Here is a 13,248-nt window from a genome sequence, read left to right on the forward strand (position 1 = left end):
CCGCTGATCTTCTGCCAGTGGTGGTGGGAGATCGAGGAACCCCCGCAGATCATCCATCTTCAGCTGCTTCATCAATGACCTTCCCTCCATCATAAGGTCAGAAATGGGGATGTTCGCTGATGATTGCACAGTGTTCAGTTCCATTCGCAACCACTCAGATAATTAAGCAGTCTGAGCCCACATGCAGCAAGACGTGGACAACATCCAGGCTTGGGCTGATAAGTGGCAAGTAACATTCGTGCCAGACAAGTGCCAGGCAATGACCATCTCCAACAAGAGAGAGTCTAACCACCTCCCCTTGACATTCAACAGCATTACCATCGCCGAATCCCCCACCATCAACATCCGGGGGGGTCACCATTGACCAGAAACTTAACTGGACCAGCCATATAAATACTGTGGCTACACGAGGATGGGTAATGAAGGATGGACAATAAATGCTGGCCTTGCCAGTGACGCCAACATCCCATGAACAAATAAAAAAAAAAGGATATTCTACCCTCGTGTATCCTTGAAACTCGGTAAAAGTCACAGATTTTTACCCAATACTGTTCATCCATCAATGAGTTGTCCTGCCTGACATTTTAGATAATAACCAATTGGTTGGCTGTGACACTAAACACAGACAATTATTTCTCAATAATCTATGTCTCTCTGCTTACATGTTTCCCACTAATTCTTTCTGTTCCTTTCCCTCTGACTTTCAGTTTGTAGCACTCTACCACCCCCCCCCTTTCAGTTTGTAGCACTCTACCACCCCCCCCTTTCAGTTTGTAGCACTCTACCACCCCCCCCCTTTCAGTTTGTAGCACTCTACCACCCCCCCCTTTCAGTTTGTAGCACTCTACCACCCCCCCCCTTTCAGTTTGTAGCACTCTACCACCCCCCCCCTTTCAGTTTGTAGCACTCTACCACCCCCCCCCCTTTCAGTTTGTAGCACTCTACCACCCCCCCCCTTTCAGTTTGTAGCACTCTACCACCCCCCCCCTTTCAGTTTGTAGCACTCTACCACCCCCCCCCCTTTCAGTTTGTAGCACTCTACCACCCCCCCCTTTCAGTTTGTAGCACTCTACCACCCCCCCCCTTTCAGTTTGTAGCACTCTACCACCCCCCCCCTTTCAGTTTGTAGCACTCTACCACCCCCCCCCCTTTCAGTTTGTAGCACTCTACCACCCCCCCCCTTTCAGTTTGTAGCACTCTACCACCCCCCCCCTTTCAGTTTGTAGCACTCTACCACCCCCCCCCCTTTCAGTTTGTAGCACTCTACCACCCCCCCCTTTCAGTTTGTAGCACTCTACCACCCCCCCCTTTCAGTTTGTAGCACTCTACCACCCCCCCCCTTTCAGTTTGTAGCACTCTACCACCCCCCCCCTTTCAGTTTGTAGCACTCTACCACCCCCCCCCTTTCAGTTTGTAGCACTCTACCACCCCCCCCTTTCAGTTTGTAGCACTCTACCACCCCCCCCCTTTCAGTTTGTAGCACTCTACCACCCCCCCCCTTTCAGTTTGTAGCACTCTACCACCCCCCCCCCTTTCAGTTTGTAGCACTCTACCACCCCCCCCTTTCAGTTTGTAGCACTCTACCACCCCCCCCCTTTCAGTTTGTAGCACTCTACCACCCCCCCCCTTTCAGTTTGTAGCACTCTACCACCCCCCCCCTTTCAGTTTGTAGCACTCTACCACCCCCCCCCCTTTCAGTTTGTAGCACTCTACCACCCCCCCCTTTCAGTTTGTAGCACTCTACCACCCCCCCCTTTCAGTTTGTAGCACTCTACCACCCCCCCCCCTTTCAGTTTGTAGCACTCTACCACCCCCCCCTTTCAGTTTGTAGCACTCTACCACCCCCCCCCTTTCAGTTTGTAGCACTCTACCACCCCCCCCCTTTCAGTTTGTAGCACTCTACCACCCCCCCCCTTTCAGTTTGTAGCACTCTACCACCCCCCCCCTTTCAGTTTGTAGCACTCTACCACCCCCCCCTTTCAGTTTGTAGCACTCTACCACCCCCCCCTTTCAGTTTGTAGCACTCTACCACCCCCCCCTTTCAGTTTGTAGCACTCTACCACCCCCCCCCTTTCAGTTTGTAGCACTCTACCACCCCCCCCCCTTTCAGTTTGTAGCACTCTACCACCCCCCCCCTTTCTTTCTCCTCCCTCTTCTTGTAGTATGCCTAATATTTTTAATCTTCAGGGCTTTTGGGAGTCCCATCTGTACAAGATTGAATTCTTTGGGGGTAATTTTAACTTTTGACGATAGTGTTAAATAAGCGATATTGAATTGGCCACCCAATTTACGCCCCACCCGATTTTGCCTTCCATTGACTTCAGTGGAAAGACAAATCGGGAGAGATGTATAACAGGCGGGCAATACGATATCGCCCGTTTCACACTATTGTCAAAAGTTAAAATTAACCCCTGTGCCTCTAGGGCATTACTGTTCACTGGCATTTTGCAGTTTCATTCAGTTTTTGGGTATTGTTCAGATTTGTAATATGTGGGTTGGAGTTTCCCAAGTTATCATTACAATATTTTTGGAATAAATATATCACATTAAACTTCCAGTTTCCTTTTTTGTAGATGATTTGCTTGGTCAGTATTGAAGATTCTAAATGTTGCCACTTCTGACTATGTAATTATGTTGTGCAAATCATACAGTCTTCAGAATATTTAGGTCGGTGACACATTCTGAAGTTCTACACTGACTTCAATGGAAAGGAAAATCGAGCGGATGTATAATGGGGGGCCTGTTTTCCATCCTCGCCGAAGTTGAATTTCATCCCCAAAATTTTTAACAGTTGAGATAGATAAGATTATTTAACGTTAACAGAGAAGGCAAGCCCATAATGAATGGTAATGATTATCCTTTATTGGTCCCACAAAAATAAAAACACATTCAGCCAGCATACTTACCAGGAATGAAATTGGAGTCGTAGACACAGGCTCGGCTTTCACTGCTATTCTCAGAGCACTGGTAACCCACAGGAAATAAGATTTTACAGTGACGAGTACGATGTTGTGAGCCTGAGATCTCACACTCTGACCACCCCGACCACTCTGACCAGCTATCTGTATAGGAAGAAAAAGAGTGGTAAGCATCCTCTCAGGACAAACACGGTGCCTTCAAACATGTCCTGTATCACAGTTTGTAATCAAATCAACATCTGATTTTTGGAATTGCGAAATATTTGACTTCAAGCATTTGCAGGTATCTCAGTTTTGATTACTGAACAAAGTAGGGAGAAGTGAATGGCATAATATGCTTTCATCAATAGGACTAGGAATTTTCACTCCTACAAAATACTTCTTGCCTTGCATTTACTTCCCTAAACTAGCCGTTTCTGTCAAACTGATCAGATGAAAGTCCTCTCTCTCTCTGTTGGCTGTTTGGCTCCTGAGTAAAATTATTTTGAATAGTCCTAACCAAATTCCCAGTGATCTGCTGGTCAATCTGAATACTTTAATCGGACTGCTAGCCTAAATCTCCTAATACATTATAATTCAATCCCACTATTACTTTTCAGTCACAGTTTTTGCTACAACTTGAACCACTAACTTATTTATCTGGCACTGTGCTTTCAAAATCAAAGACTGGACTCTAACAGTAGTGGAGAACTGCGCAGTCAACTTAGTTCCACTTGATAGTCAGGCGGATAAAAAAATCTTTTGTTTGGTCATTTTCTGATACCAATTGAAAGCGTTCTAACAGCAGATTAAAACTTTACAGAATATAATTTAGCACTCTCCTAACCTGCAGGAAAAACATACAAATAAGCAAGCTGTGAGTGAAACACAATTTGAAATTCTGCACATTTCTCTAAATTTATTTCATCACTGTCATCATCACAAACATGCAGAAAAATATTTTTTGCAAATGATTTATGACAGAAAGAAAGTTCTAAAATTGCAAAGGATTTTCAGTACCAAACTGAGTAGTTAAGGTTCTGGCATTTATTTCTGCTGAGGTATTTGTTCTGTCCCCCATACCTGGACAGGGCTGTGTGTTGCACAGTGCTTCTTCAGTGTGCAGCCCCAGACAGATGTCTCCACCGTAGGCTGGTGCAGGATTGCTGCAGGAGCGTGTCCTCATGTAATGTCCTCCTCCACAGGTGACAGAGCACTTTGACCAGGAAGACCAACAGGACCAAGTACCATCCACTGAAAATGAGAGCAGATAATAAATTAGTAGGCATTTTTCAAAATGTTTCTTGTGCACTGATTATACATCCCCAACTGGGTTAGCACTTTTTCTTGTCTTCAATTCCCAAGCAACGTGTCCAGAAGTCAAAAATAAGGTGATCTGGATGGCACAATTTAAGTTACATACACAGATTTGAACTTACTTAGAATCATAGAAAGGTTACAGCACGGAAGGAGGCCATTCGGCCCATTGAGTCCGTGCCGGCTCTACGCTAGAGCAATCCAGCTAGTCCCACTTCCCTGTTCTATCCCCATAGCCTTGCAAATTTTTTCCTTTCAACTACTTATCCAGTTCCCTTTTGAAAGTCATGATTGAATCTGCCTCCACCACCCCCTCTGGCAGTGCATTCCAGATCCTAACCACTTGCAGTGTAAAAATGTTTTTCCTCATGCCACCATAGGTTCTTTTGCCAATCACCTTAAATCAATGTCCAATGGAAACAGTTTCTCTCTATCTACTCTGTCTAGACCTTTCATGATTTTGAATAACTCTATCAAATCTCCTCTCAACCTTCTCTGTTCGAAGGAGAACAACCCCAATTTCTCGAGGCTATTTTTCTGCGTTAAATTTCATCTGCCACGTGTCTGCCCATGCCACCAGCCTGTCTACATCCTCTTGAGGTCTATCACTCTTCTCCTCACTGTTCACTACACTTCCAAGTTTTGTGTCATCTACAAATTTGGAAATTGTGCCCTGTACACCCAAGTCCAAGTCATTAATATATATTAAGAAAAGCTGTGGTCCTAGTACCGACCTCTGGGGAACACCACTGTACACCTCCCTCCGGTCCGAAAAACAGCCATTCACCACTACTCTCTGTTTCCTGTTACTTAGCCAATTCTGTATTCATGCCCGCTACTGCCTGTTTTATTCCATGGGCCGCAGTCTTGATGACAAGCCTATTATGCGGCACTTAATCAAACACCTTTTGAAAGTCCATATACACCACATCAACCGCAATGTCCTCATCGACCCTCTCTGTTACCTCATCAAAAAACTCTATCAAATTAGTTAAACACGATTTGCTTTTAACAAATCCGTGCTGGCTTTCCCTAATCAATCCACACTTGTCTAAGTGACTGCTAATTCTGTCCCGGATTATCGTTTCTAAAAGTTTCCCCACCACCGAGGTTAAACTGACTGGCCTGTAGTTGCTGGCTTTATCTTTACACCCTTTTTTGAACAAGGCGCCACCCCTGTATCTAAGGATGTTGGGAGATTATGGCCAGTACCTCCGCAATTTCCACCCTTATTTCACTCAGCAACCTAGGATGCATCCCATCCAGACCGGGTGACTTATCTATCTGTAAAAACCATTACCCAACATCAAGGAAGATTAATTCCCAAAAATCTAAAATCACAACCGCACATGCACAAGACGGAGTTACTTTAAGTTTGCGATCACAACTTCTAAAGAACCGCATGCCACCAGTGCTCTGAAATCCATTCCGCAATGTAAACTGGGCAAAGCACAAAGCACCAGCAGCCTTAACACACTGCAGAAGCAATTCTATAATATACACACAGCATAATATGCTCCTTTAATAGAAGGAGACATTCAGTGGAATGGAGAAGGGTTTCAATATGGCAACAAAAATCTAAAAGCAGCAAAAATGCATAAAAAAGAAACAACAAAGGATTGGAAATGGAAGGATAAAGGCATTGATAACTCATACAAAGTGAGAGGAAGGTGCCTTGTTTTTGTCTCACCAAAGCTGGAAAATGACTCATTTTCGCTAGCTGACATCTAGGAATTTTCCATATGTATAAACTGTTATAATCCTTTTATTCAGAATACCACAAATTGGCATCTAAACATAGTAGTTACCCCATTTGTATGCATATGTAAATCAGATATACAACATAAAGTCCTTTCCCTATCAGTGTTTTGCTTCGATGTCAGGCTACAGATTAAAGAAACTCAATCTGTAGTTTTTGCATTTACTCAAACATTAACCAACTGCGCTGACACTGAAACACTCAGTACAGCACAATTTGGGGGCTGCAAAATTATTTTTTGATGTCACTTTTTCTTTTCAGTTACTGATAATTTTTCAAGTATTCCTGTAGAGCTGGAGCTGATATCGATATTTTCTTCACAGATTGTCTGACAGATGCAGAAAACTGTTTGAACCAACTGAAGAAATAAAGCAGCAATATAAACAAAAATTGAGGATTTAAATGACATCTGTGATGCAGTTTGCTCAAACCTTAATAGTAGCTTGTGCTGGTGAAAGAGTTCATGTTAAAAGACTACAACTCCCAAGTTCTCTGATGGTCCAGAGTAGAACTCAGCAATACAGGTCAATGAGATCCAAAGTTCGACTCTAGATTAAATTAAATTGTGCTCCACTTTATTACAATGTCCTACAAAAAAAAAGCTTGGAGATTGCTTTTATCTTATATTACTGCAACTGGCAACCATCTAAGTTACACCTTATTACTCTTTGTTTCATGCCATTTCACTGAGACTTCAAAATTTGTCACTGAAAAAACAGACTTCACTGGCTAAGAACATAGCTCTTGATTTTTTTATAAAACTGCTTAGAATAGCTAACTAAATGGACCATAAGGGAGATGTGACTGATATCTCAGTCATAAATCAAACTATTAATAAACAAATTATTTTCCCTCTTATATGAAGAAAGGAAACCATTGCTGTATAAAAGTTGATACAGTAATTTATTTTGTTTGTTTTATGACAAAGAGTCATCCAATGAATATTACAGTCTTTGTAACTTGTAGGATTTAAATCATGATACCCTTTTACTGGTCTGAGCTATTAGATGTAACTAAACACAAGCCTTAGAAGCTTCACCTTCTTTTTGAAAGGACACCTCAATGTCCCCATATGCTATTTGGATTTATTAATTGTTTCAATAATTGGCATCACATTGACCAACGTAAAATCTACTTTTGTATAATATAAGCACAAGTAGTTCAGTTGATTGCATCTTGGATTGGGGCCAAAGTGCCCTGGGTTAAATCCCAGCGGGGTTCACTTAGCCCTTCATCTTTCTAAGGTGGATAAAATGAGTATGACCTCTTAGGATGTTAGAGGAGGCAGTAGGGAACGTGTACAGTGCTTGTCACAATGTCACAAGTACTGTCTTCGGGTACTCCTGGCTGTCAGAAATAGAAAGAAAGATCAACACTAATTCATACCACCATCTGGTGGTGCCGAGATATGTATGTTTCTTTTCCCCACTTTTCCTCTCTCCATGTATAATATGCAAGAAAGAAGGATCTTTATTATATACTGGTAAGACCAGAAATGTTCAGTTTATTTACAAACAGCAGCTTTACTCTGTCTGATTGCTATGCAATTCAGAATCCTGACTTCTGTACCTGGACAAGGCATGATATTACACTCCTGATATTCCAGTGATTGCCCTAGACAGGGAAGGCCTCCATTCCTTGGCTCAGGATTATTGCACATTCGTTTACGACTTCGAATTCCTCGGCTGCAGTCTCTGCTGCACTGTGTCCATGGTAGCCAGGCAGACCAAGCGCCATTGACTGTGTAAGCAGAAAATCTCCCATATCGTAAGATACTTCCAGAAAACCCTACGGGAAACAAGGGGATAAAAGTCAAGGAACTTAAGTCCTAAATTCAGAAATCAAAAAGAAAAACTGCTTACCTAGGGAGAAAAAACGATGGTGGTGGAGCTAATATTTTATTAAGCCAACAATATAAAAACCTATTCTATTCATCAGAGAGCCAAAGTAAAATGTCCCAAATAATAAGTTTCCAATTACCACACAGTGTATACTTCCCAACATGTGGAATGTTTTAGCCATAAGTCAAACTTGACTGCATACTGTTTAAGGAAAATAATTTCTTCATTTAAAATGGATTGGTAGGTGAAATGGGTTTAAGGAGATCAACATTCTTCTGGACACCTTCCGTGTGCCAAAATAAAGTATAGTTAGAAGACTAAAGCAGACCTTCTACAGCATAGTTAAAAGACTAAAGCAGTTGGTACCATTCGTTTAATATTATCACAAGTGTTCACTGTGGCAGCAGTTTACAGTTTAAAGAATAACTATACTTTGTTGCTTTAAAGAAGCTTCTATTTCCCACCCTTAAAGATACAAATGACTTCAACAGTAGCACTTTATCAGCTCGAACAAGCTAGATTCTACAATTATTAAACAAAAATATGTCTTTTTAATACACATATTCAACAATTTCTTCTGAACTTTAATTGATTTTAACATGAGTGAATCAACAATGGAAGGTAAGTCAAAGGAAAATATTACGACCTTTATTAACAGCAATGGTTCTGTATGAGAATGCGGCACTTGGAGCGATTTCTTAATGAAAATACACTTTTAATTAGCACTTTCAGACAACCGTAAAAATGAAGGGCACAGGTGCAATTTTTGGTACTGGTGTAAGTCAGTTCTAAATGGTTAAGTGCTGGTGCAGAAGTGTCAACAGCACTCAATTCTCCAAGGTAAGTCCACCTGCATAATTATTCACAGCACCAGATGCAGACTTTGACACGTGCAGGAAGCACACTAGCGGTAGGAGTGGAAGATTGAACATAAGTGACATTTCAAGACATGGGGACAATGAAAGGATGCATCACAATAAGATGTCAAAAGTTTTTTTTAAAATCTTTATTAAGGCTCAAAAGGCATTTCTACTGATCGGCAGTCTTTACCTAGGATAATGTTGCAGAGGACTAAAAAGTGGCAAAGTACAGGAGAGCTGAAAAATTGAAGCATCTTCAATTCCCAGATTATTAATTTACAATTTCTCAATACATTAAAATGAATAAACTGCTTTCTTTCTGGAGCCTCTAATGTATAAGAAACTCAAACTCTTGTGTCTTCTATTAGTTACGCATTCATTCCCTACATCATGATAATTGGAATTAGGAAGTAGAGTATGTCTAAAATTCAAATCACATTATTAGTATAAGACCTTTCCAAAACCCTCAGATTTTTGGCAATTATACCCTCATGTCAAATTTTGTCATAACTGTCAAAGTTTTATCTAACATATATGTGCCTGAAAATTACTCTTGGCTATATTAGCAGATAAATCCTTAATGCCTTCTCATGATAATCCTTCTGTCCACTATTTTTACAGTGGTATTAATTCATGGATTAGCCCCTCCATTAAAAAAAGCAGAGGAATGTTATGTGTGATCGATTGATATTGATAACAGTCATTTCTGGATTATAATGTCTGCAGCCCTACTCTGAACATCTACTTAGGTTAGTTCCAGACAAGGGAAGAAATGTGATTTGAATTTTAGACATACTCTACTTCCTAATTCCAATTATCATGATGTAGGGAATGAATGCGTAACTAATAGAAGACAAAAATGGTTAGACGATAATTTTGTATGATGGCAGGTCCACCTAATGTTCTTAGTATTTCCAATTATTTTATCACTTGGGGAAACTAAATAATTCCAAGGATTTTGATTGTCCACTCACCACCTGCAGAACAGCCAGTTGATCCATCGCTTGAACAGTAACGCATCTCTATCCTTTGACGACCAACATCCAGCAAATTTGGGTCAGCCAGGCGTGCCTTACACGTGTACCTAAATCTCTGCTCATAATGACCTCCATTGTCTGAGATGTTAACAGGCGTCCAGGGGGTCCATGGAGTAGTCTTCTTTAGTTCTGGGCACAAGTTAGTGTTACAAGGTTGGTACTCCTGTACATTTATAAAAACAAAATGAGAAGAGGAATTAGAACATTATCACAATAAAAATAATAAGTCTTCTGTTTCAACCACAAACTGAGGGTGATGCATTAACTTTCAATTTACTTCAGTTTTGTGTGTTTTTTCAAATATTCCCATGATATTCTCTGTTGAATGAATCAAATGGAGAGTAAGTGAAGCAGACAAAGCCTTTGAAATACTCATTAACCTGTATGCAAAAAGCATTTTAAATCCAACATAACCATGATTCTATAGATTGTTTCCTTTTTATTATTTCTTTCAGACAGTAAGTAGAGTCAGAGAGGATAGATGTTCTAATATTTGACAGTTTCCAGTTAAGGGTATTACATTTTATACTGATTTCCTGTACATTACATAGAATTACATGAAATGTGGAGCACAGAAACAGGCCATTCAGCCCAACTGGTCTGTGCTGGTGTTTATGCTCCATTTGAGCCTCCTTCTACCCTACTTCATCTAACTCTAAAAAACTGTTCTAAATAGCATGTCATAAGTATTTGATACACAAAAAAAAATACTTTTTGCCAAAGTATGTTAAACAATGTAGCATCAGACTTCTTATGATGTCAATTGCCAGAAAGATGAAATCACTTTGTTGGTACTTTCAACTTGGGATTACTTTCTCTATTTTTATATTGATTACCCATCTAGAATCTGCAAATTTATCAATTTATATCCATTTTAAGCATTCTCCTGCCAAAAGTTGGAAAAAACTAAACAGTTTTCATTTAGGTTCGATGCTGTTTCATCTGTTCCAACTGCTGCTAAGAATGGACCTACAATCCTCTACCTTCACCCGACCCCACTCCCCACCCCATATTTCAATTTCTGAAGAGCAACTGACATATGACTCAATCGCATTTTGCAATCAATGCAGCTGTCCAGGCTGAAGTAAAGCTTTGCATACTGAGTTGGCATCTACATGGGTTTCTATGTGGGCTGAAAACAATGTTGTGTTCCTCCTTGCAATTAATCCAAGAAAGACTTAAGATAGCTGAATCTTAAGGGTATAACGGTGATAGCTGCATTACCAGCTTTGAAGATAAAATGGAGTGTGCTCTCTCTAACTAGGTAGATGACCCTGACATCCAATTACACAGGGATGTTAGATGTTCAGGGTAACAAAGGGATCTGAAGGCTCTGCCATGATCCTCTTTATCCAGAAGCTGCTGTGAAATCTCCTCATCTCCTATTAAGGCAGTTTTACAAACTGCTACGGACTGTATTCTGATTACCAGAGTTTAATTTCCCTAAGACAATGGTGCTTGTTGTTCCCACTCTTTATGATGGTTAGTGAGTCTTTAACTGTAAGTATGCATATCTAGGTATCAGAGAGTATGCTGTAGTAACACATTTGCGTTTGCTAACGAGATGTTTACGCACAGCAGGTCAGTAAGCATCGGAAAGATAGATTCTGATGAAGGTTCCCATCCAAATTGTTTATCTAGTATTCTCTTACAGAAGCTGACTGACCACCTGTGCATTTCCAGAATTTTCCATAACTTGAAATAAAACTATTTATAACTGTTAGACAAACAGTGTTTCTGCCCGCACAGCATCATGTGGCAGGAGCGCATATCAGTCATTTGATGTCGTTGGTACCACAGAATACAGTTTTTTTTAAAAAAATTGATACACTGAAAAAAGCAAAACACAAACTGTGGTATCCTAGTTTGTAAAGTCCTGTTTCTCAGTAAGTTCACTTTTAAGACATTGTGATAATAACTCCATCCAAACCTGTTGTCAAATGTTAATATGGTCACCAAGTCACACAATTATTTTATATTCTTTTCCTGTTTTGTCACATTCATTTTTATCATTTTAGTGTCCCTCCCACACAGCTATTATAAGTTTTAAGACAGAAGAAGCGACTACTGTAAAATGGCAGATACATGCCAAAAGTCCACATTTCAGACTGTAATGGTAGTAATCCAGCTTTTTGCAATGACAGGCAAAAATCATTGCTGCTAGTGGCAACTCCTCTCAGTGCCATTTGCTGCTTCTGCTCCAAGTGATAGGACATTGTGGGCAGGGAATTGTCACAAGATCAGGAATATCCACCAAGGCATGCAGAGGAGTTCAATCCTCTAAAACATAGAATCTATAGAATTTTACAGCACAGAAAGAGGCCATTTGGCCCATCATGCCTGTGCCAGCGTGAGCTAGGAGATGGGAGGGAAGGAAACTGCCAGCATGAAATGGGAGAAGAGGGCCAGTAAGGGGGAGATGGAGAAAAAAAGCCTCTGTAAGAGGGAAGAAGAGTGCATCTCTGCAACTGTGACAACAGTATAAAGAATTTAACAATCAGATTTAGCAACAGAGCATGCTAATACACATCCACAACAGCCCACAATCTCTGCAAGAAATGAGAGAAAATCCCCACCATTTTCGGCATCAGCTTCTGTTTTAAAAGTGATGGAATGTTGGGTATGCCTACAACGTGGAGTTATGCGAATCCCCTGCACTTTCAGTGTGACTACATATCAAAGGCCTGTATTCAAAGCTGTATTTGACAGCTGTCATCTTTTTGAAAGCTGCTGGTCAGCTTTCGAAAGTTTTTCGGATTGGCAAATATGATACAAATATGCCAACCTGGTGCAGCTACAACACAGGACTACATGCATGCTAAACAACGGAAGCAACATGCTATAGACAGAGCTAAGTGATTCCACAACCAACGGATCAGATCAAAGGTCTGCTGTCCTCCCACATCCAGTCGTAAATGGTGATGGACAATTAAACAACTAACGGGAGAAGGAGGCTCTGTGAACATCCCCATCCTCAATGATGGCAGAGCTCAGCACGTGATTGCAAAAGACAAGGCTGAAGCGATTGCAATCATCTTCAGCCAGAAGTGCCGAGTAGATGATACATCTTGGCCTCCTCCCAAGATTCCCACCATCAAAGAAGCCAGTCTTCAGCCAATTCAATTCACTCCACGTGATGTCAAGAAGCGGCTGAGTGCACTGAGAGCAAAAGCTATGGGCCCTGACAACATCCCAGCTGTAGTGCTGAAGACCTGTACTCCAGAACTAGCCACGCCTCCAGCCAAGCTGTTCCAGAACAGCTACAACACTGGCTTCTAACCGACAATGTGGAAGATTGCCCAGGTATGTCCTGTCCAAAAAAAGCAGGACAAATCCAATCCGGCCAATTACAGCCCCATCAGTCTAATCTCAATCATCAGCAAAGCGATGGAAGGTGTCGTCTACAGTGCTATCAAGCGGCACTTACTCACCAATAACCTGCTCACCGATGCTCAGTTTGGGTTCCGCCAGGACCACTCGGCTCCAGACCTCATTACAGCCTTGGTCCAAACATGGACAAAAGAGCTGAATTCCAGA

At 41.2% G+C, this 13,248-nt stretch overlaps 1 protein-coding gene across 2 annotated transcripts in view; it reads right to left on the reverse strand.

Annotated features, from left to right (window-relative positions):
- Nucleotides 1-13,248, reverse strand: part of sema5a (sema domain, seven thrombospondin repeats (type 1 and type 1-like), transmembrane domain (TM) and short cytoplasmic domain, (semaphorin) 5A) — a 202,516-nt gene that overhangs the window by 18,410 nt on the left and 170,858 nt on the right. For both annotated transcript variants that reach the window (XM_068004736.1, XM_068004730.1), the window contains exons 16-19: nt 9,649-9,874; nt 7,543-7,761; nt 3,981-4,151; nt 2,907-3,062 (exon numbers count right to left, since the gene is read on the reverse strand). In XM_068004736.1, the coding sequence (XP_067860837.1) occupies nt 2,907-3,062; nt 3,981-4,151; nt 7,543-7,761; nt 9,649-9,874 (772 nt within the window). The remainder of the gene's footprint in view (nt 1-2,906; nt 3,063-3,980; nt 4,152-7,542; nt 7,762-9,648; nt 9,875-13,248) is intronic.

This window comes from Heptranchias perlo, chromosome 2 (genome assembly GCF_035084215.1).
Source record: "Heptranchias perlo isolate sHepPer1 chromosome 2, sHepPer1.hap1, whole genome shotgun sequence".
Taxonomy (NCBI): domain Eukaryota; kingdom Metazoa; phylum Chordata; class Chondrichthyes; order Hexanchiformes; family Hexanchidae; genus Heptranchias; species Heptranchias perlo.